Source organism: Hevea brasiliensis, chromosome 16 (assembly GCF_030052815.1).
Source record: "Hevea brasiliensis isolate MT/VB/25A 57/8 chromosome 16, ASM3005281v1, whole genome shotgun sequence".
NCBI lineage: Eukaryota > Viridiplantae > Streptophyta > Magnoliopsida > Malpighiales > Euphorbiaceae > Hevea > Hevea brasiliensis.
Genome location: NC_079508.1, coordinates 24,408,940 through 24,434,984, shown reverse-complemented (window position 1 = coordinate 24,434,984; position 26,045 = coordinate 24,408,940). Strand labels below are relative to the sequence as shown.

General features: G+C 35.1%; 1 protein-coding gene and 1 non-coding gene across 2 annotated transcripts; one reads left to right on the top strand and one right to left on the bottom strand.

Moving 5' to 3' along the window:
• Positions 1–19,741: 19,741 nt before the first annotated feature.
• LOC131175109 (small nucleolar RNA R71) lies at positions 19,742–19,848 on the bottom strand. The gene has a single exon (XR_009145270.1). It is a non-coding gene; the product is annotated as a small nucleolar RNA R71 (small nucleolar RNA).
• A 1,110-nt stretch (positions 19,849–20,958) lies between these two features.
• LOC131174759 (uncharacterized) lies at positions 20,959–21,456 on the top strand (the record flags this gene model as incomplete). The annotated part of the gene is made up of 1 exon (XM_058138662.1): positions 20,959–21,456. A coding segment is annotated over exon 1 (498 nt), but the record flags the coding sequence as incomplete, so codon positions are not given.
• Positions 21,457–26,045: the final 4,589 nt, after the last annotated feature.

The window sequence follows — 26,045 nt, the reverse complement described above, 5'->3', positions numbered from 1 at the left end:
CAGTGGATAGCTGTCAAGAATATCCTTAAGTACTTGAGAAGAACTAAGGATTTATTCTTGATCTATGGAGGTGGAGACTTACAATTGGATGGTTATACTGATTCTGATTTCCAATCAGATATCGATGATAGAAAGTCTACCTCTGGATATGTGTTCATTTGTAATGGAGGTGAAGTCAGTTGGAAAAGTTCCAAGCGAGCACTACTGATTCCACTCTGAGAGGTTGAGTATATTCTTTGCATCGAATCGCAAAGGAAGCTGTTTGGATAAAGAAGTTCGTGACAGAACTTGCAGTAGTTCCTTCCATTGAGTCAGCAGTTCCACTACACTGTGACAACAATGGAGTAGTCATACAGGCTAAGGAACCAAGGTCTCACTAGAAATCCAAACACATAGAAAGGAGCTACCACATTATCAGAGAAATAGTTGGATGAGGCGATGTAGCCATGCAGAAAATAGCATTAGCTGAAAATGCAGCTGATCCATTCACTAAGCCTATGTCACAGACTCAGTTAGACTGACATCTTGACAAGATGGGTCTAAGATATTGTAATGAATGGCTCTAGTGCTAGTGGGAGATTATTAGTAGTATGCCCTAGAGCATATCATTTAGTATGTATCTTGTACATGTTTTTATTAATAAGAGGCATTTCCACTTTTCTGTTTACATAATATATTTATGTGTAATAGAAAACGTCCATTGATATTTTGTTAGAAATTCTATTCTTAAGTTGTTAAGAATATGAGTGACAGTATTTCTAGTACAAAGTATCATAAATAGGTTCACAATCGAGGATACTTGATAATAAGGACATGACTTATCCAGAAAGATTGTATTCATGTTTGTTCCCAAGTTATTTATATAAGATATAAATAAGATGGAATGGTGAGTCTCATGCCATATAACAAACAAGATAGGCACTTATACATGATAAGTAGGCCGAACCAGTGACACTTATGACAAGCACATGGAGTTTACTCTTGTTAATGCATTGTCATAAATCATATCAGTGCATATAATCTTTAGACCTGAGATAGCACAGTTATCTTGTATATAGGTGGTTTGAGTTTGATACTACTTTCATACTTGTACTGTGTATGGGTATATGGGCATGTGTTGGCTCCTACTAGTTATATATGGAGGTAGGTGTTGATCAAGATGTAATCTGTTCCTCTAAGTAAATACAGATAAAATCCTATGTTCATTTAATTGTTCTTAATGTTTCAAGTTCCTAGCCAGGACAGATAGATTTATTCAGAAACAGTTTCTGATGAGAAAATCTTTTTAATCAAGAACTGGAATTAAAAGAGAACATAATATTCATAACAAATGGAATTTGATATAAACCATGACTCCCGCTTGAGTTGGGATCATGTAACAGAGAGATTCTAGTGCATGGTAACATATGGTTAGAGGTTCATTTAAGGTAAACCTTATTACTAATTGGGTGGCCATGGCATGCTATGCTAGGTGTTAACCATGGTCTATGAGGTGCATAAAATGGTTTAGAGAAATCATTTATGGTAAGAAAGAGTTATGATGATATTAAAAGTTGATATCATATCTCATTGCCAATTAGTGATGAGCCTAGTAAGTCACACACATACACAAGTAATCACCAAATTAAATATTATTTAATTAATTAATTAAAGAGTTTAATTAATAAATTAAATAGGTTTGGTTCGCAATTAGATTGCAAAGTCCCTAGCATGGCTTGAAACCAAATCTAGATTATTGGATGCATAGTATAAGTTAAATTTATATTTAAAGTGTTTAAATATGAATCTAATTAATGAGAAATTAATTAATAAAGATTAATTAATTGATTTATATTTGATATAAATTGATTAGAAGAAGAGAAATAATTATTTTGGATAGAAAACTCAAAATTAAGACATAGGGGCATTTTGGTCATTTCACAGGGTGACATGTGGCACCATGAGATGGTGACACATGGCACTACACATAAACTTGCCAATGTTTTTTAGTCATGTAAGATGATTAAAATTAAGATTAAATATAGGTTTGACACTTGGTACAATGTGATTGGGTCAATTAAACCTAGAACCAATTAGAGGGTGACATGTGGCAAGGGTTTTATGTGTTGACCTACCTATATGACTGTTGTTATGAAAAGAAAAAAAAAAAAACTAGCAGCTGATACCCTTGGTGCCGCTACCCAAGAGGCTCTCCTTTCTCTTCATCTTCTTCTCTCATCTATTCTAAGATATTAGCAAACAATCTCTTGAATTGAAAATACTAAAAATTGTTTCTAGTATCTTGTTTGCATCTTTAATCTCTTAAAAGGCAAAACTTGATTTTCTAATTAATAGAAAAAGCTTTAGAAGCTGTTCAAGGCTGCGGTGAACTTGGTGTGGACAAGCTAGAGGGACAACATCTGGTGTCCTGAAGATGCATCCGAAAGGCACAAATACACTACAGTGCATCAAGAGGTTATTATATTTGTTCTTGATCTAATCTAGGGTTCTAAAATTAATCTGATTAATTTTAAAATCTTAAATGGCAAATACAGATCCAAAAAACATATTAAAGTGTTTTAATATGTTATTTATCATTGAAATCAAATAGATAAAAATAAATCTTGCATGATGCATGTGACTCTAAGTGAAAATTTTTGAATTCAATGGTATAAACTTGTGTTTTTCATGCTTCCGCTCCTTCAAGAACCTGTAAAAAAAAAACACTTTCAATATATTTGTTCAATCCCAAACTCCAATATGGCTCAACACAAATCAATTTTCTCAACATTTGTAAAACTCAATTCAACATCAATTTCCAGTAGTTCCAAAAACTAAGATAAAAGAAATATATTACAACATTTTTATAGGCCAAAATAATTTATAACTTCAGTTTACAACTGCTCAAGAACAAGTAAAATATATACATACAGTTCACATACATTACAACAAAAATTACAAGGAGGTGGTATACTCAATATATCTGACAAAATCCCAAAGTGTAGCACAAGCAGCCTACTCTGCTACTCTGTCTTTCTGTCGACCTGCGACAGCAATGAAAAAGCTATCACTGAGCCAATGTCTTAGTGGTGCACAACATTAAGAAAATGCAATTTAAAACCATAAACCATAAATCATATAAACTATGGATACTTAAAATCATATTTAAATTCAAAAGACAAAGAATGTCATAAAGAATTAAACTCCATTTCACAATATCTCAATAAATATGAATAAATCACACACACAGCTTAATCATGTTTTCAAAGTCCAATTCATCTCAAAAGCCAATGGCTAATGAAGAATAACATAGCTAGCTAGCAATTATATGAGTATTCATCCTATTCGTCCTCAACTGACACACACCTCAACACTTCAGCTAGAGAGGAAATTCAAAGCCAATTCGTCCCACTAGACAAGCTAGTGAGGAATTCAATCAAATATACATGATAGCTGTGGTTTCAAACCATTTGCAATATTTTTCAAGCAATAAATATCCATCAAATTCCATTTAAACAAAATTTCCATAATTTAAGCAATAACATACAAATTGTAAAAATTTATTTCAATTGAAAATTTAAAAGAAATAACTGTTGTGCACAAACCACTGATGAGTAGCCTCTTGGCCTTGACTCAGTGGTTCTTTTCCCTTCCCTGAGTCTTTGCTAACTAAAACACACAATTTAAAGTATTTCAGTATTCATTTAAATTGTTTCTAACAATAAGGTTTAATAATTAAATTTATTTAATACTATTGCTTTCATTAGTCAACCTATAATGTTGACTTTTGATACACTCTAAGTGAGTCGATTTTAATGTTACCAATATGTCACATTTTATAGTCCTTTAGTATTGGTATATGTTACCAATTTCATTTTTAAGTGTATTGCATTTTATTGCAAATGATCGGATTTCGGTATGCTATTTTGACCTAGTCGGATGACCTAGTTCCCTCAGTTTCTGGTTCTGGTCAGAATTACAAACTTGTAGATCTATGTCTTATTGAACTTTTGTATCGAATTTTAGGTCATTTGGAGTTTACTAGACCAAGTTATGGTCATTTTACCAATGCTGGACAGGTTGCACAAAAATGGCAAACTTAGGTCATTTTTAGGTCTCTTCCAATTCTAACAGTTTTTATACTCAAAATTGTGCAAGCATTTTGACTTGCTTATGGTCATTTCTGGGTTTTTTGATCTCTACAAAAGATGTAGCCCTATGAATAAGCTTTTCAACGGTATAAAATTCAAGTCATTTAGACCTGTTTTGAGTGAGTTATGGCAAAAATACTGACTATTGTTCAAATAGTCAATTTTCAGGTTTGCAATGTCACCAATTCGGATTTGGTCAATTTTCATGTCACTTTTTGGATAGAATTTAGGTAGGCTTCCAACATGAAAGTTGACACATTTTGTGCCTAGTTTTACTTTCAATTAGCCTCATACCAATTGGAGTCACACAATTCCATTTATAGCCTAAAACACATACTGCCCTTAACACATTTTTGAAGCATCAATCAATCACACATTCAGCTAACTATACTTCACTTCTCAAACCTAATTCTGCATTTGTATCATACCACAACCATTCATCACTTTACATTATAGTCACTTTGGGTAGAATATAACCAATTCACAATGCACCAATTAAACTTCCAATTCACAATATCCAATTCTAAACAATATATACACATAGCACTCCTAACCATTACATATAACTTCCATCATCAATTATACCTACTGCCCCTACATCACCACCATAATTCATCAATAATTTTCATCAATTTACACATAAAATCATGAGTTTACAAGCTGCCAACCATGGCAGTTTACTAAGGTAATTAATTCCCCTTTCATACCCCTAAATTCAACACTAACATTAATATACACATACAATTAACTTGTTAATCTTTCTTATCACTTCATTCAACATCAATTCCCACTAATTTAATGTGAGAATAAATCAAACCTCTTTCATCACCATGGCTACCAAATTCATGGTGAACCAAAACCCAAGTATTTTCTCAAAATTTCTTAACCATTTAACTTGTCTCAAGCTTAACACAACTTTTTCTTAAGGAAACTGAAAGAAACTAACACTAACTTTTTTATGGAGCTTGATCAAACCTCAACTAATCCTCTTCAAATTACCATCAATCTCTTCCTTGTGATGTTGTGAACAACTTTAATGAAAGAATTTAATGGAGAAGATGGCTTAAGTGGATTGCATGAAGCTTGTGGGAGGTTCGGCCATTGAGGATTTGGAAGCTTTAATTTCGGCTGGTTGGTCCAAATGTTGAAGATGAACATGCTGAAGTGTGTGGCTATCCACTTAAGTGGAAATATCTCCCACTAATTCTCCACTAACATTTATTTAATTCATTTTATACGTTAAAGTTTAATTACTTAATTTATATCTCATTTCTTTCATCATTTAAATTATGTACCACCATTTAATTTTTTTTATGACATTTTCAAAGTTTAATATCATTTATTTTTAATGAAAATTTAGGTAAAAAGGCAACTTGGGGTGTCAATTGACCAAAATGCCCCAATTCGGTTTGTATTCCCGATTTTTCGGTAACACTGATTTTTGTCGGTTTCTCCATTTCTCATTTTTCTTTATACTAATTAATTAATTTTTATTTGACATTTTCTAAGTCAATTATACCTCAATAAATATTTATTTAAGTATTAAAAATATTTCCCAGGATTCCCCGCGGTCCAAGGCTAGTCAACGGTCCTCGCCGCAACTTCCCGATGTGGTCACCCATCGCTATGGTTTTTTGCTCGTTTAACTTAGTTATATTTCATTGCTCTTATTTTTTATTTATTTTTCTTGTATTTTCATCTATTTTATTTTATTATTTCATATCTCCTCACTAACATTTAATTGTAGTTCCAGGCATTCTAGCTGTTCGGACAGACACTAGTCACCCAAACAGTAGATCGCACTACCGAATATAGGGGTGTTACATCTCGGCTTTGGTCCCTGTTTGTCATTTATAGTGCTCTGACTTAGCTTTTCAGCGAATTAAATAATATTGGATTCGGAGACCCACAACTTCAAAAACACTTGAAAAACACAGCAAAGGTCAAATTAATGCACATGCTGAAAAATTCTCCATTTAACACAATTATTCCAACAACTATCTAAAAATATGCCTAAATAAAAATTATACTTTAATCAACTGAATTAGGTATAAAAACACACTAGAAACACTAAATGTGATGGGAGTAAAATTAAAAAATTATACACTTATCAAATTTCCCCACACTTATTCCATGCTTGTCCTTAAGCATGACTTAAATTCTCAATCAACTCCACTTAGAAGTTCACTTAACTTCACCCTATCATAACATTCTGTAACAAAAGATTAAAAGTTTGAAAGAAGAGCCAAGTAAGGTAATAACCATCATAATAAATTCCATAAACACCATACCAATATATCAACAATTTACCAACATAAAACAAAAGGCTTGAAATCAATTAAGCTCACACAATTAAAATTCCATAAAATTTTAAATCAATACACACCAAAACACAAGGCTAATTTATCAAAACACAATAATTTTATATCTTTGCAAATTTTAGGGTAGATTGAAATGGCCCCTTGTTTATTTTGAAATTGGTACTTCTCTCTTGTCACAGTTACTTTTTTATTTTATTTTAATCGTCACCTTCGGAAAAGTACATTGCTCATATCCTAGCTAGCTTTTAGCCTGAGAATCGATATGGGGTCCATGAAGACCCCTGGTTACCTTGCTTAACTAAAATAGCGAAGCAATTTTCAAGTTCTACCTTTTATTTCTCCCAATTTATGCATCTACAATTATAAATTGCCCTGATAGATTAAACAAAGTTATGAAATATGCATGACACTAGTTTAAAGCACACATAACTAATCATTTCACCATTAAATCAAGCCTAAATGATTTATGCATGAAAAAAATTACTCTATGGTATGGAGAAGAGGGAAAATCCATCATTAAAGTTACTATTACCTTGCCTAAAATCTAAAAAATTCAATCTAAAATAGAAAAGTTATTTCAAAGACAAAGCACTTCTCTCCGAGAGTTAATATAGAATTATGAATCAAGCTTATGAGAACGAATTTTTTTTAAATCAAATTTCTCCTCCCCCAAACTTAAAACTCACATTGTCCCCAATATAAAGCCCGAATTTTTTTTAAATCAAATTTCTCCTCCCCCAAACTTAAAACTCACATTGTCCCCAATATAAAGCCTAAATGCAAAAGAAAAGAAAAGAAAAAAAAATGCTAGAAAATAAAATAAAGTAAGGGACAGAAAAAAAAATCTGATTGTGGCTAACAAGCCACCCATGGGTTGCCTCCCAAGAAATGCTTTTGTTTATCATCGTTAGCTCGACATGGCAAAGCTCTTTAATCTATTGAATGCTCTTGAAACCCCTTATAAAATGGCTTGAGTTCATGACCATTGACCTTGAACACTTTGTTAGTTCCTAAACTTTGAATTTCAACTGCACCATAAGGAAACACGTTAGTAACAAGAAAGGGTCCAATCCAACGAGAACGCAACTTACCAGGCATCAGCTTCAATATAGAATTATACAATAAAACTTTTTGCCCAATCACAAACTGCTTTCTTAGTTTGTCATGGAATGCCTTTGTCTTTTCTTTATAGATCCTAGAATTCTCATAAGCCTTAAGGTGAATTTCCTCTAATTCATGCAAATGTGATTTTCTTTCTAACTCATCCTCCATTTTAACTAAAAAATATCCTGCACAAATCTATCAACAACATCAATAGAAAAGACAAAAAAAGACAGAATGATCATTAGCAGGATACTTTATGGAATCAACGATATTAAATTTGACAGTCTCTCCATCAAACTCCATAGTTTACCCTCATCCACATCAATTTTTGTCTAAGCAGTTTTTAGGAAAGGTCTTCCAAACAAAATCAAAGCTGACTTTGACGTGGGAACACTATCCTCCATATCCAGAATGTAAAAATCTGCAGGAAAAATCAATTCTCCAACCTGCACCAACACATCCTCAACTACTCCCAATGGGTAAGCATTAGAATGATCAATTAACTGAATAATGACACTGGTTTCTTTCAAAGAACCCAAATTCAAAGTATGGAAAATTGAATATGAGATGACATTAATAAATGCTCCTAAATCTGCAATTGCACGTTCAAATTCTATTCTACAGGGAATAGAAAACGAACTTGGATCCTTACACTTAGGGGGTAATTTTCACTGAATCAATGCTGACACATTTTCCCCCACACTGATATTCTCATTAGTACTCAACTTGCACCTTGTAATGCATAATTCCTTAAGGAATTTGGCATACCTAGGAACTTGTTTGATCGCATCAAGTAAATGTATATTAACCTCTACCTTCCTGAAAGTCTCCAAAATTTCTTTCTCTTGTTCTTCTTTCTTAGTTTTAGCTAACCTGCAGGGAAATGGAGGAAAAACAGAATTATTAACCTTATTCAGTTTAGGTTCAGTATTTACCTCAACTTCAGGAACTTCAGACTCTTTTGCTCCTTGCTTCTTCTTTTTTATTGACTCATGTGGAGTCTGATTATCAACTTCTTTCCCACTCTACAACACTATAGCACTTGCATTTTCTCTGCGATTCTTGACTGTTTGTGATGGAAGCTTTCCAGAACCTTGAGCTTCAAGCTTACTCACAGATGAGGCTAACTAACCAATTTTCCTCTCTATGTTTTGAATGCTATTTCTAGTCTCCTATTGAAACTGTTGTGTATTGCTAGCCAATGCGTTAACAATTTCATCACGTGACATACCTTGATTTGAGGGAGGCAAAGGTGGTTGATTCACTTGTGGTCTTTGCTGCTGGTATTGGTTTTGCACCGGTTGATTCCCATAACTCAAATTGGGATGATCTCGCCATCTTGGATTATAAGCATTAGAAAAGTGATCATACCTGCGTCGTGGCTATCCATAATTTCCTACTGCATTAGCATGTTGCATTGATTCATCCTCTTGTAATGCAGGACACATGTCAGTAGCATGACCCAAACCCGAGCAAATTCCACATACCTTAATAGTTTGCATGTTCTATTCAGCAAATTGCCTCACCAAAGAGGTTGAATCAGAAATCTGTTTCTCAAGGTTAGATGTACTTACCTCATTAATCTTTATAGGTGTGTGATCCATTCTCATTCCAAACTACTGAGAATTTGCTGCCATGTTAGGAATCAGCCTCCTTGCCCCTTCTGGTGTCTTGTCAACCAAAGCTTCTCCACTAGCAGCATCTATCATACTATGGTCCATTAGTAGAAGTCCCTCATAGAAATACTAAATCAAAAGCTGCTCACTTATTTGATGATGGGGACAACTTGCACATAGCTAAATCTCTCCCAATACTCATACAAACTCTTTCCATTGTACTGTCGGATGCCACAAATTTCTTTTCTTATGTTGGCAACATAGGAAGTAGGAAAATACTTCTCCAAAAATATCTACTTCATCCCATTCCATGAGTTGACAGATCTAGAAGGAAGGTAATACAACCAATCCTTATCTGTGCATTCCAGTGAGAAAGCAAAAGATCGAAGCTTGATTTGATCCTTTGAAACTCCTTGAGGTTTCATGTTGGAACACACAACATGAAACTCCTTTAAATGCTTATGTGGATCCTCACCTGCAAGATCGTGAAACTTAGGCAACAAATGGATTAGTCCAGATTTTAACTCAAAAGCAACATTTAAAGCAAGGTATTGAATACACAAAGGCTATTGGTTTAGATCAAGAGCAGCCAACTCTTTCAAAGTTCTAGCACCCATGGTTTTGTTTTCAGAATTTGAATCTGAATCCGAATCCAAGCTTAATTCCCTTGGAGATTGGACTCCTTCAGATGTACTCAGAATCTGCCTAGCTTGCTTAGCCAATTTTCTCAATTGTTTAGTTGTTTTTTCTACTTCTGGATCAAAGATCAACTCACTAGATTGAGAAGTTCTTATCATAAACAAAAAGAAATCAAAGTAAAAACAGGAAAATGCCTCAAAACCCTAAAAAATGATGGAATTTGGCCTCAAGAGGGTGGGGCCAAAGAATCTAATGGATTGATTGGTCTTGATTAGAACGTCGTTTTCTTCAAAATAGGTATGGGCCACCCTCCTAATTAAACCAAAAATCTACCGAAGAATAGTAACACTATAATTTTTTTCGAAAACCTGAAACTAACAACACTTCACAAACAAAATTAATAACAGAATATCCTAACACTAAAAACGTGAAATCCAATAAATTTTAGTCCTCGGCAACGGCGCCAAAATTCTTAATGGTTTTCGATTCTACCAAAAATTAAATTAACTAAAATTACTAGTTATAAAATATTTTCTACAATAAGTGGTAAATCTAGGTCGAACCCTAGAGACTGAATTACTAAAAATTCGTGCACTTCTGTAATAGAAAAAGAAAGAAACAAAGGTTGGGGGGGGGGGTTGTAACACTAAATCAAAAGAAATCAAAAATTAAAGAACTAAATATGAAACTCTCAATTTAAACAAACTTCAGCTCAAGGTAATTCTCATTCCAATGCATGACTCGATCATAGATAAAAGAAATACAATTATCTCTTATTGAATACTTAACGTAGATTTACCAAATAGTGAGGTAAACCCCTAACTTCCCTATACTCATCAATTCGAGCCCAGCACTCTTGTTGACTCTAATTATTAACTGAATTAGTATTAAGCAATCCTCATCAAATTAATAACTGCTTTAAGAAAAGGGAGTAGTTAAGCTGAACAATAATTTGTGAAGCATAAATCATTTAATTCACCCTATTGTTTCCTTAGGTTATTATTGAAAACTTGGATCATAATCAATAAAACCTAATTGTTACTCACGTTCAATCTTACACAACAATTACGGATTATGAAGATAAACTAGCAATTGATCACATGAAATAATTAACTAATAGGCCTTTTTAGCAAATCATTCAATAAATCGAAGACAATGAAATCAAGAAAAAATAGATATTCAAAAAGACATAAATTTAAATTAAGAACTTGGTCTCACAAATCATGTAAAAGAACTTGAATCCCTTGAATTGAATTAAAAACTTAGCAACTCATGTTCATGGCTTACAGAAAATTGAAGAAAAATAAAGAAGAAATCTAAAAAGAGAATGGAGAATGAAGGTCTTCTATGGTGTTCGAAGGTCTGAATGCTTGTGTGTATGCTGATGCCCAAAGATGCCTTTATAATAAAAAACCTAATCCCAAAGATAGGAACCAAACTAGTAAAAGTTTTGAAATTCAAAAGACAGATTTTCAGCCTGCACTCACGTCTCTGCAATCAAGGTTGTTTTTCAGCCACTTCCCTTTTGAATCTGTCTCTGCTATCTTCATGAAAGTTATAGCCCTATTTTTTAGCTTTTGTCACATCCTACTCCCCTGTAAGATGTAACATGATCCCGTAGTACACCTAATGAATTACCGTACTTCTCCTACCGATAATCCATTAAATATACTACAAGGGATTTTAAAATAATTTTTGTGAAATTTAAATCATCGATTAAAATCTGGTGTTATAAAATTTTTTTTAAAATTTCGGCAAAGTGCCGGCTGTATTTTGAGAAAACAGTTCTTCAATCCTGCAAAAGAAAATGCTCCCAATATGTTTTCTCAAATACAACTCCAATAAACTTTAATTCAATTCACAATTCAATTCTCAATAAACAATCAATTCATTTTCAAAGTAATCTCATCATGAAGAAATATTTCATTGATTATAAGACTCAAAATTTATAATACAAAACTATTCAAGTAAATGAAATCTCAAATTTATATTTACAACAATTTACATTTAATTACATACCAAAAATGTTTTACAAGAGTTTTTATACAACTGCTCAAATAATTTACATACATATTATTACATGCATATATCAAAACCTATGTACATGGGTATACCTATAATATACCTAGAGCTGATCTAAAAGTGTCTTCATAGAAACTTACTCACTGCTCTATGCTCTTCTTACCTGTGACAACATACAAAGCTATCGCTGAGTGGTGAACTCAGTGGTGCACAACTATAATTTAAAACATAGTACAATATACATTGACAAAATTTACAGTAAATAATTTGGAAATCTGAATACTCATCAAATTCCAAAACTCAAAATATTCATTGTCATTAATGTAAATCATTTGTATAAAATGACTTTGATCACGAAATTCAATTTATCAAATCATGACTAACCATTTAAGGTAGTTCCAACAAAATCAATTATACATAAATCATAACTGAAATCATAATTGTTTACTGTTCAAAAACATTATGTGTCTCAAAAATCATGTTGTATCTCAAAAACCATGCTGTATCTCAAAAATCATTCTTTATCTCACTAACTATGCAAGACTAATCCGAAAGGGCCATATTCGATGTGATTCTAACTCCCTATGGTCGGGGAGGTCGAATCATCGTGCACAGTACCATCACAATAATGAATCTTCCACAAGGGCCATAACGAAAAAAAACTTAGATCTAACCTCAAATCAGAGAAAAATATAAGCCTGTGCACGTACCATGGTAATCAAAACACAACTAACTCCATTGTCTTCTAGACAAATGAGAGAGACGGGTAATAACCTAGTCAAGCATCTATAGTGAGATATAAAACAATATCACAATCCTTTTAGTGAGCATAAATCACAATATAATTCGATTCAAATTCAATTCCAATATCCAATAATTTTTATGCTCATCATAATTCAAATCATAAATTTGCATTTTTCCATGAAAATTACCATCACAATTCAAAACATGTTCTATCACAATTTTCCAAAACATAATTTATTCAATCCATAACAATGCTTAATACTTGTGGAAATACCATTCCACAAAGCTAAATTCATACATACTATAACAATTTCAATAATCATTGAATTAAATCCAATGCTTGTTAAACATAATACATAAGAAAAATATGTCATTTAATCATATGAAATATTCAAAACAAAATCAGTTAAAAACTAGTTGTGCACAAACCTCTGATAACTGTCTCTTGGCTCTGACTCAGTGTTTCCTTCACCTTCCCTGACTTTTTGCTAACTGAGAAACACAATTTGAAGTGTTTCAGTACTCATTTAAACTGTCTCTAAGAACAAGGTTCAATAATTAATTTATCAAATTCTATTATTTCCTTAGTCAACCTAATATGTTGAACCTCGATGTTTCCTGGTAAATTAGGTTTTAATGTTACTAACATGTCACATTCAATGGTCTTTTGGGGTTGGTACATGTTACCAAGTTCATTTCTATGTATACTGCATTTTCTTGCAATTTGCTAGATTCTGTGACCTAGTTCCCTCGGTTTTTGGGTTTCGGTCAAAACTAAAAACTTTTAGATCTATGTCTTATGGAACGCGGGGCAAAATTTCAGGTCATTCTGAGTTATGTAGACCAAGTTATGGTCATTTTACTATTGCTGGTCAAAATGCATCAAAATTGGTCACTTTAGGTCATTTTAGGTCAATTTTGGTTCGGCCAGTTTTTGGACCCGAACTTGTGCAAGCCGTTTGACTTGCTTATGGTCATTTCTGAGCTTTGGTGTCTTCACAAGACTTGTAGATATGGGTATTAACTATTCATGGTCAAAATTTCAGGTCAATTGGACCTGTTTTGAGTGAGTTATGGCCTAAACACTAACTGCTGCCCAAATGGTCAATTTTCAGGCCTTACTTGCACTTAATCCGGATTTGGTCATTTTTCAAGCTATCTTGTAAGCAGAATTTTGGCAAGCTTCCTTCATGAAAGTTGGCACATTTTGTGCCTAGTTTCACCTCCAATTGGTCTCATACCAATTGGAGACACACACTTAAAGTTATAGGCCTAAAACTCAAACTGCCTTATTGAAATTCTTACATACACATCAAGCATCACTTTTAACACTCACCAAACTTAACATTCAAACCAATTCTGGTTGTACCACCACCTAAACATAATTCACAACACATTATAGGTCATTTTGGCAGCTTACAATTACATTCAACTTACACCAACAAGTGCAGAATTTTTCAATCTAATTTACAACAATTCAATCACCTTTTTATGCTCATTTACATGTCCCACTTCACACCACCTTACACACACTCAAATTGCCATAACAACCAATACATTTTAACATCATTATTCCATAAACCAAGCATTAATTCCAGCATTCTTCAAGAGCTAACAAACTGCCACAATGGTACACTTACATTCCATTACTTTCCAAGCTTTAAATCTCATTTTACATTTACATATACTAAGTATACATCACCCAAACAATTTCCTACACAATATACATTCAATCAATCATTTAATTCACCATTTACAAGCACAATTAAACTGCCTTCAAGGTGCTTCCATGGTTGCCAAAAGTGCACATTCCCATTCAACATTAAAACTCAAAAGTTTCTTCATAAATCAAACACCCATAACATTCCTACTAAATTTAATGAAGCAATAACCCAAAAATACAAACTTACCACTTTGGAAATTCTTCAAAATCTCTCCAAAACTTGGTCTTCTTGTTGCCTATCTACTGCCCATGGTGTGAGGATTAACTTTAATGAAGGAAGGTGCAAAGAAGGAAGCTTAAATCAAGCTTGCATGAAGCTTTCAAATGGACTTCAATGGTGGATTTTCTTGGGAGAAATTTGGCTGGTTCTTGGAGAAGTGAGGAAGAAGATGATCTGCTGTCCAAATGAAGTGGTAGTGGTCCACTTTCATGAATTAGTGGAGCACTATGTCAAAATAAATTATTAGTTTAATCTAAAATTTCATTTTCCCACATTAAGCTTCCCATTTTTGCTATTTACATTCGGTACCCCTAAATTAATTTTTTATTATATTTTCCAAGTGTAATATTATTTATTTTTAATGGAAATTTAGGTCAAAAGACAACTTGGGATGTCAAATGACCACAATGCCCCTGTTCGAGTTGCATTCCCGATATTTCGGTAACACCGGGTTTTGTCCGTTTTTCGATTTCCCACTTTTCTTTGTACTAATTATTTAGTTTTTATTTAATATTTCTAATGATATTTATTCTTCAATAGGGGTCTATTTAATTCCTAAAAAAATTTTCCAGGTTTCCCCGCGGTCCAGGGCTAGTAAACGGTCCACGCCGTGACTTCTCGGTGCGGTCACCCATCGCTAGAGTTCTCGGCTCGCTTAACTTGATTATATTTCTTTGCTATTATTTTTTCTTTGTTTTTCTTGTATTTTCTTTTCTTGTATTTCATTATTTTATGTCTCCTCACTCATATCGAAGTGTAATTCTAGGCATCCTAGCTGTCCGGACAACACTGGTCACAGGAACAGTAGAACGCTCTATCGAACTTTGGGGTTTTACAGCTTTCCAATAGATACTCATTTGCCCAAATCCTAGATCTATAGCCCAAGTTATGGGCCAAAAACTAAGACTGGTCCGACAGAGTGTCCAGCCCATAATGACGACTTCATTGCCATTTTTGACAATTACAACGGCCTCAAGTCGCTTCTAGCCCTTCATAGAAGTTGGAAAGGTGGCTCTTAAGGTTCAATTGGGCTTAAGATTGCTTCATTTGGACGTCTAGAACTCTAGATACAAAATAAATACTAAAACTGATCGTGACACATCAAGTATGGGCTTTTGTATTAGATTCACAACTAATTTTAACAACCTTAGCGACTGATTTCAGCTTTGGTCCCTGTTTGTCATTTATAGTGCTCTGACATATCTTTTCAACGAATTAAATAACATTGGATTCGAAAACCCACAACTTCAGAAACACTTGAAAAACACAGTAATGGTCAAATTAATGCACATACTGAAAAATTCTCCATTTAACATAATTATTACAACAACTATCTAAAAATATGCCTAAATGATAATTATACTTTAATCAACTGAATTAGGCATAAAAACACACTAGAAACACTAAATGTGATGGGAGTAAAATTAATAAATTATGCACTTATCATTCATCAAAACGGATGTTCCAACTCCTCGAAACTTGTTTCTGAAGGAGCAGACGCATGAAAATTGTTCATTAGATCATTGAATTTCAAAAATTTTCTTCTAGGGTTACATGCATCATACCACATCTCTTATGTGCCTAATTAATTTTAATGCTCAATTGCATATTAAAACACTTTTAATATGTATTAGGATCTATGTTAGCCATTCAAGATTATGAATTAATAAATTAATTCATTTAAACCCTAGTTTAAAAGAAGAGTTAGAGCACTAACCTCTTTGATGCACTATGGATATGATTGGCACCTTTAGGAAGCACCTAAGACCCCAAGTGTTGTCCCTCTAGCTTGTCCATACTAAGATCACCAATGGGCAGCCCTTAATTTGCTTCTCAAGCCTTTGCTAACCAATTATAAATTGGGTTTTTTCCTTTAGAGAGTTAGTATGTATGTATAGAACACTAAAAATAATTTCTAGCAATTTTAATTCAAAGAAATTTGGGCAATTCTCTTTGAATTGACAAGAAAAGAAGAAGAGGAGAGGGAGAATGTTGGCTTCTGCCACCTTTGAAGAGAGGAGTGTTATGTTTTATTTGTCATTCTTTTCCCTTTTATATAATTAGGTCATTAAGTCACTTAAACCCTATGCCACATATCACTATCACATTGTATCTTATTTTTAATTTACTCAATCACATTAAGCCAAGTGTCAAAGCTAGACTTAATCTTGACTTTTATCATCTTACATGATAAGAAGACAAATGGCAAGCTAATATGGTGCCATGTGTCACCATCTGATTGTGCCACATGTCACCATGTGAAATGACCAAATTACCCTTATGTTGTAATTTTTAGTTCTCAACCCAAAATCATCATTTCTCCTCTTCTAATCAATTTATATCAAATATAAATTAATTAATCTCCATTAATTAATTTCTCATAATTAAATTCATATTTAAACACTTTAAATATAAATTTAACATTTACTCTGCATCCAATAATCTAGATTCGGTTTCAAGCCATGCTAGAGACTTTGCAATCTTATTGCAAACCAAACCTATTTAATTAATCAATTAAACTCTTTAATTAATCAATTAAATCATATTTAACTTGGTGATTAACTTGTGTATGTGTGTGACTCACTAGGCTCATCACTAATTGGCAATGAGATATGATATTAACTCTTAATATCATTAGAACTCTTTCTTACCATAAATGATTTCTCTAAATCAATTTAGGCATCTCATAGACCATGGTTGACATCTAGAATAGCCTGCCATGGCCACCCAATCAGTAACAAGAAATACCTTAAATGAACTTATAATCATATGTTACCATGCACTAGAATATTTCTGTTACAAAATTGCAATTCCAGCTGGAGTCATGGTTTATGTCAAACCCCATTTGCTATGAATATTATATTCTCTTTTAATTTCAGTTCTTGAATAATTAGATTTTCTTGTCAGAAACTCTTTTCTGACTAAATTGTCTGTCCTGGTGATACACTTGAATTGTATATATGTTTTTAAGCACATTTACATTTTATTTCATAGCACATAGGCAAGTATTTTCATGCATAATAGTTGATTTCATTAGTTTTCGCAATTTCTATTGTAAAGCCCTTAATTCCATGTTTTCTGCATCATTTCAGGTGTTTGGGTGAAGCTACAGAAGTATAGGAGTGCAAGAAAAGCTTGGAGGAGTCGAGAGACAGAGAATTGCTGCTAATACAAAGTACACGGGTCGTGTAAACCAAGCCCCAGACCCATGTAAATCTCTGCCAGAAGAAAGCCAAGAGAATCGATGAGAAACACAAGTACACGGGTCTTGTAATTAGACCCGTGTAATCTACAGAGACTCGTGTAAGTCTCTGCCAATCGCAAGTTTGAAGAAACTTATGAGAACAATAGTACACGGCTCATGTAATCCGGCCCGTGTAGTTGGCACAGACCCGTGTAACTTTCTGTGCCAAAACAAGACCACGCAATTCTCCTCCAGCAAGTTACACGTCCTTACTTTACGGGACCCGTGTAGTGACACACGGGCCGTGTACTATGTTGCAGCTAGTTTTATAACTTGAATTTCCCTCTTATTTTCAGATAAAAACGAGACTCCTAAGGCCGTTTGGACTCAAAACAACCTAACCCTATAAGCAACCAATATAAATAGAAAAGAAAATGTCAAAAGAGGGGGATTAAAAAAAAAAGGCGATTGTCACGGGGAGACTGCTGAAGGCTGTTGCTTTCAGGTTCTGCGTTAGTACCAAAAGAAGTTCTCCAGCTGAAGTTCCACAAGATCAAAGCTGCAAACTATCTTCGGTTCCTTCACTTCATCTCCCTAGACAGATTTCTATTCCTTTATTTCTTTACATGGTTTTCTTTTTACTGTCTTTACTTTTTATCATGATGTTTGCTAAACTCACCATGAGTGAATAGTTTACTTATTCTAGATTTAGGAGAGTAATGCTTGTAATTATTGTTATGGATGAACATTAAGTTTTATTTATTGGATTTGAGATTCGTTTCTTGATTTAATTTCTTGTGATCCTAATGCATGCTATGTGATGGTACCCACTTAGACATGATTGTAGATGTTGATCGAAGGACTGAAAGGTGAAGATTAACATTAGAATATCAAGATCTTGAACCTAGGAATTCTGACCTAGACATAGGCTGATACCTTTGTGGAACCTAAAAATTAGTTAAAGGTCTTAAAGGATTTTAATTAATTTGATCGCCACAAAAGTAGGGTTTGAATTAATTAAAGTACACCCTGAATGCCTTGAGAGAATATTTAGGATAACTTAAGGCTAATTTCCATCAAGGAAAATGATCCTCGATTCAGTAAATAAATGAGACAACATCCCTGATAAGATTCAAGTGTGAAATCTTAACTCCAGAATTGTTCCAAAAATAGATTACTTCACTTTAAGTTTACCATTCTAGTGTTTAAAGTTAACAACTTTACTCCCTAAACATTTGAAAGCCTATACAGTCAAAATTGCTGTTTAGATTGGTACTTGCTAAACAAAAAAAATCCTCGTGGGAACTATACTCTACTTATCACTTTATTACTTGTTAGCGATCTGTGCACTTACGGGGTTGTAAAACCAGCAAACAAGTTTTTGGCGCCATTGCCGGGGATTGCTTTGGTTTTAGTAATATCAGGCGATAGGGAATTTAGCTGATTTAAGCAATTATATTTATTATATAATTTTATTTTATTGGTTATATTTTTCTTCTTTTCTCTCAGGTGCTCAATCTGGTATATGACCAGAACAAGTCCAGAAAAAGAAATTTTGGACTGTGATCCGGAGATAGACAGAACTTTGAAAGCCATCAGGAAGGAAAGGAAACATCAAGAGCACAGTCAAGGAGATATTGAAATTTCAACCTTGGGCGATAATAATGACAGATTGAGACTCTTGAGAGATTATGGAGCTCCATCTGTCTAAGGATTTCAGCCCAGTGTCACTAGACCCACAGTGGAAGCCAACAACTTTGAATTAAAACCAACATGGCTCTAAATGATTCAACAAACCCAGTTTGCAGGTTCACCCACAGAAGACCCACACTATCACCTCCAATGCTTTCTTGCCCTATGTGATACATTCAAGATGAATGGAGTGTCTGATCAAGCAATAAGACTCAGAGCATTCCCATTCTCCCTTTGGGACAGAGCAAGGAAGTGGTTACTTTCTCAACCACCTGGAACATTCACTACTTGGGAGAATCTCTCTCAAGCTTTTATAGTAAGGTATTTTCCACCTGCAAAGACTGCAAAACTTAGGCTTGAGCTCAACACCTTCAGACAAAAGGAGGGAGAATCACTCTATGACGCATGAGAAAGATATAAAGACCTGCAAAAAGAATGTCCACACCATGGTATAGAAGATTGGCTATTAGTGCAAAACTTCTATAATGGGTTACTACCCTCTACAAGGAGCACAGTTGATTCAGCTACAGAAGGTGATCTAATGGAGAAAACAGTGCCACAAGCACTTGAACTTCTAGAAAGGGTGGCATACCATAACTATGAGTGGTCAAATGAAAGAGGAAATGCAAGGAAAACTGTAGGGGTACTAGAAGTAGACGCCCTAAGCATGATAAATGCTCAATTTAATCAGCTCACAAGGAAGCTCAAAAAGATGCAAGCTAACGTAGTAGGTACAAACAGTTAACCTGAAGACAGCTATGGAGGAGGATACATGAGTTCATAATACAACAATTTTAATGAACCCTCCTCAAAACAGATGAACTATGTGAATAACGGAGGAAACTTCAACCAGAGGCAGTCAAACAATCCATATTCAAATACTTACAACCCTGGATGGAGGAACCACCCAAATTTCTCATGGTCTAATCAGCAGAACCAGCCAATAAACAAGCAACAAGGGTACAAACCACCAGCACCTCCTGGATATCAGAACAGAGATCAAAACTTTGCATAGCCACCACTACCTCTCCAGCACCAACAACCTAAACCGAAGATGACTATGGAAATCATGATGGAAGGGTTCCTATCAGCTTAACAACAACAAACTGAATTGATTAAACAGATGACTTCCAGAGTGGACCAACTTGTTACTCACAACAAGATGCTAGAAAATCTGATCGCTCAGCAAGCAAGCTCTTCAAGTAAGGCTGCTGGCAAACTGTCTAGCCAACTAGAAATGAACACAAGGGAGCATTGTAAGGCAGTTACACTGAGGAGTGGGAGAACTCTAGTACAACCAGAAGTAGAACACAACCAGAGGTAGAACCAACAGAGGAAACCATAGAAAAATCTAAAGACCTAGCAGAGAAAACGGAGGAAAAAGCTAAGAAAAATCAGGAAGAGGAAGCGAAGAAGGCAAAGAAATTACCAGAACCATACCAGCCTCCCCTACCTTTTCCTCAAAGACTTCAGAAAGCGAAATTGGACAAGTAGTTTGGAAAGTTTTTAGAAGTCTTATAAAAGCTTTACATCAACATCCCCTTCACTAAAGCACTTTCTCAGATGCCATCCTATGCCAAATTTCTTAAGGAAATTCTGTCAAAAAAGAGAAAGCTAGAAGACTATGGAACAGTAGCTCTAACAGAGGAATGCAGTGCCATTCTGCAAAACAAACTGCCTCCAAAGTTGAAGGATCCAGGAAGCTTCTCCATACCTTGCCTCATTGGTAACAAGAAAATAGATAAGGCCCTCTGTGATCTTGGAGCAAGCGTCAGTCTAATGCCTCTATCAACATGCAAAAAGCTAGAGATCGGGGAACTGAAACCAACAACAATGTCATTGCAATTGGCTGATAGATCTGTTAAATATCCTGTAGGAATACTGGAGAACATTCCTATCAAAGTGGGCAAATTCTTCATTCCAGTGGATTTTGTTGTCCTCGAGATGGAAGAAGATGTTAAAATTCCTATCATCTTGGGAAGACCATTCTTGGCAACTGCCGAAGCTATCATAGATGTCAAAAATGGGCAACTAACTCTCAAAGTAGGAGAAGAAGAAGTGGAGTTCAACTTGTTCGACACAATGAAACACAAATTTGAACCTAATGAATGCTTCAAAGTCGACACAATTGACGAACATGTTAAAAAGGAATTTCATGAGACACATCCTAAAGATCCTCTTGAAGCATGTATTGTGCATAGCCACACAGTGGATGATGAAAATACAGAAATAGCAGCCTGTGCACAACAGTTAGCAGCTCATCCACCCCTACCATTAGCTAAAGCTTCCGAGATGGAGGATTTGAAGGAGGAACAAACCGAAAGTAAGCTCTAGGAAAATGCCAAACAGGTAGAGCTTAAACCTCTCCCCTCCTTGCTAAGGTATGCATTTTTGGACTAAAATTCTAAATATCCTATTATAATCAATGCTAGCCTGTCTAAGCTAGAAGAGGGAAAATTGCTAAGAGAACTTAGGATCCATAGCAAAGCCATAGGATATAAGATAAAAGACCTGAAGGGAATCAATCCTTCGATTTGCATGCATAGGATACCCATGGAAGAAAATGGTAAACCCACAATCGAACACCAAAGAAGACTTAACCCAAACATGAAAGAAGTAGTCAAGAAAGAAATTTTAAAAGTATTAAATGTAGGCATCATATACCCAATCTCTGATAGTAAATGGGTTAGTCTAGTACATGTAGTTTCTAAGAAAGGTGAGACAACTATTATCCAAAATGCAAGCAATGAACTAATCACTACTAGAGTAGTCACTGGTTGGCAAATGTGCATAGACTATAGAAAATTGAACAGTGCCACCAGAAAAGACCATTTCCCTCTCCCATTCATTGACCAAATGTTAGAAAGATTAGCAAAACACTTTTATTTCTGTTACCTAGATGGGTATTCAGGATTCTTTCAAATTCCTATTCACCCAAAAGACCAAGAAAAGACAACAATCACTTATCCCTATGGAACATTTGCCTATAGGAGAATGCCTTTTGGTCTTTGTAATGCCCCTGCTACCTTTCAAAGATGCATGATGACTATCTTTTCTGATTATATTAAAGATATCATGGATATTCTTATAGATGATTTTTTTATCTATAGTACTTTTGATGATTGCCTAGCTAATTTATCTAAGGTGCTGCAAAGATGTGAAGAACCAAACCTGGTCCTAAATTGGGAAAAATGCCACTTTATGGTAAGGGAAGGCATAGTTCTGGGACATTTGATATGAGAAAGAGGAATTGAAGTAGATAAGGCAAAAATTGAGATCATTGAAAACATGCAACCACCAACATCAGTAAAGGGAGTGCGAAGCTTTTTGGGACATGCAGGATTCTACAGAAGATTTATCAAGGACTTTTCCAAAATATCTAAGCCACTTACTAACATGTTAAATCAAGATGTTCCCTTTGATTTTGATGAAAATTACCTTGTTTCCTTTAATAGGATTAAAGAAGCCCTGATATCAGCACCAATAATGCAGCCGCAGAATTGGGAGCTACCATTCGAGATTATGTGTGACACGAGCGACTTTGCAGTTGGAGTAGTGCTCGGGCAAAGAAAGGATAAAAAGCTCCATGTTATTTATTATGCTAGCAAGACATTAGATGATGCGCAAATCATTTATACCACCATATAAAAGGAATTCCTAGCAGTGGTATAGGCAATAAAAAAGTTCAGATCTTACCCCATTGGTTCAAAAGTCATTGTATTTACAGATCATGCTACAATCCGATACCTTTTGAACAAGAAGGAAGCAAAACCAAGGCTGATTCGATGGATCCTACTCCTACAAGAATTTGACCTTCAAATAAAGGACAAAAAGGGATCCGAAAATGTAGTAGCTGACCATCTTTCCAAACTAAAATTGGAGTACATGGAGGACTTCGAAAATCTACCAATTGATGATTCATTTCCTGACGAGCAATTACCTGCATTATCTAAAGCTCCATGGTACGCTGATTTTGTTAATTTTCTTGTATGCAGGATATTACCTCCAAACATGACTTACCAACAAAGGAATAAATTCCTACATGATGTAAGATATTACTTATGGGAGGAACCTCTACTGTATAAGAGATGTAATGATAGGCTGATAAGAAGATGCATACCAGAGGAAGATATGGAAAGTGTTATTTATCACTGTCATTCATCACTATATAGAGGGCATTTCAGCACCACAAAAACAGCAGCAAAAATTTTGCAAGCAGGGTTTTACTGGCTGCATCTGTTTAAGGATGTAAGATCCTTTGTGCTAGGTTGTGATCAATGCCAAAGAACAGGTAACAGTTCAAGAAGGAATGAAATGCCATTGCATGGTATACTTGAGATATAATTGTTCGATGTATGGGGAATAGACTTCATGGGCCCATTTCCCTCTTCCCGTGGAAACAAGTATATCCTGGTTGGAGTTGATTATGTATCAAAATGGGTAGAAGCAATTACGACACCAACCAACAATGCTAGAGTTGTCACAAGGTTCCTTAAGAAAAATATCTTCACAAGATTTGGCACACCATGAGCAATAATCAGTGACGGAGGAAGTCACTTTTGCAACCAACAATTCGAAACACTGCTGAAAAAGTATGGAGTGACTCACAAGGTGGCCACACCTTACCATCCTCAAACCAACGGCCAAGTAGAAATATTAAACAGGGAACTGAAACAGATTCTGGAGAAAATCGTAAACAAATCCAGGAAAGACTGGTGCATAAAGTTAGATAATGCACTTTAGGCATACCGCACTGGATATAAAACCCCAATTGGCACAACACCCTTCTGTCTGGTTTATGGAAAATCATGTCATCTCCCTGTTGAACTTGAGCATAAAGCTAATTGGGCAATTCAGATCCTAAATTTTGACCTCAAAGCTGCTGGTGAGAAAAGGCTCCTACAACTGAATGAATTGGAAGAAATCTGACAGGATGCATACGAAAATGCCAAAATCTTCAAGGATAAAACCAAAAGATGGCATGACAGGCGCATAGCAAGGAAAGAGATAAAAGAAGGAGATATTGTCCTCTTATTCAACTCTTGATTGAAACTCTTTCCAGGAAAGCTGAAATCAAGACGGTCCGGACCTTTCAAGGTCACCCAAGTCTTCCCACATGGAGCAGTAGAGGTATGGAGCGAAACCTCAGGCGCATTGAAGGTCAATGGGCAAAGGCTGAAGCCTTACTTTCAGGGATAACCCATAGAAATGGGAGTCAATTGCACTCTCAATCCTCCTATTGATAGACCATAAACAAGCAAAGTCCAGTTAAATTCTATAAACGAGCGCTTTTTAGGAGGCAACCCAAAATTTTTCTGTACTTTTCTTCTTTTCTTTTTTTTTCTTTAATATTGAATTTTTGTTTCGCAATCATTAGCATTTCATTTTGTAGGATTTTTGAAAAGGGGAATAGAGATCAAGAGAGGAAGGGAATCACCAAGTCAAAACCACAAAAGGGAATTTGGACAAAACCGGGGAAGTAACTCTATTGTTAATCTTTACATCCATTTCATGTGTTATGTTGATAAAATTTTCATTTGCCAAAGATTTGAAAAATTAGAAAATTACACGAGTTGTGTACTAGTTTTACACGCCTCATGTAACTTTCTGGAAGTCCCTAAATTTCATAGTAATTTCAACTCTTCGAGAGATAGAAAATTACATGGGTCTATAGCCCAATTTACATGGACCGTGTAATGTCTCTAGCAGAATAACTAAAAGACAGAAGGTTACACGGGGCTCCTAGAATCTTGCATGGGCCGTGTAACATATCCAGTAAAGCAACCCAAGAGACAGAAAGTTACATGGGTCCCAGAGCTTATTTACACGGGCCATGTACTACGATAGATTTTGAAAATTTCGGGCATAAATTTTCATGGCTCTACATATCGAGACCCCTGTAGTGATACACGACCCATGTATTTCGTCATAGACATGACTCTTGGGGCGCGAAACATGCGAAACGAAGAGTCCTAACGACTCTCTAAATGAACCTATAGCATTAAAACCCTTCATAAACACAAAACCCTTCATCTACTCCCTTTCTAGCCTATAAAAACCTCTCAAATCTCATCTCCCTTCACCAAAATCCTACTCTTCTCCTTCCCAAAAATCCATCCATGGCTCCAGCGAAGAGATTTGCGAGAAGGATCGGCTCTTCTTCAAGGAAAAGAGGAGAATCCTCACCTTCTCCACCCCAGCCTCTAACTCAACGCCCAAGAACGAGGGTAGTCAATTCTCAACCATCTCAATAAGCCCTCCCTCCACTGCAACCACAGCCACAACCCGCTCCACAACCCAAAATCTCTATTCCTTAGGGATTTCGAAATGATGCCCACAAAGCAATGTGCACCCGACTTCATGCCCAAAAAATATCCTCCACCAAATACATGGATTTTCCGCTTTTGGAGCAAATCAGGTTGCAAGAGGAAATCAATGGGCTACTTGACAGCATTGGGTGGACAAGGTTCGCCCAACTCCAATTTTCGGCCTACAAAGACATAATGATGAAATTTTTGGGTAGCTTCAAGGCTAACTTATGGCCCACCGATAGGGAGGACAGGGGCAGGATTAAGTTTTGCCTCCTTGGTGTCGATCGAGTAATGAACATGGACAAGTTCAATGCCATCTTTGGCTTTGACAGTGCCGGC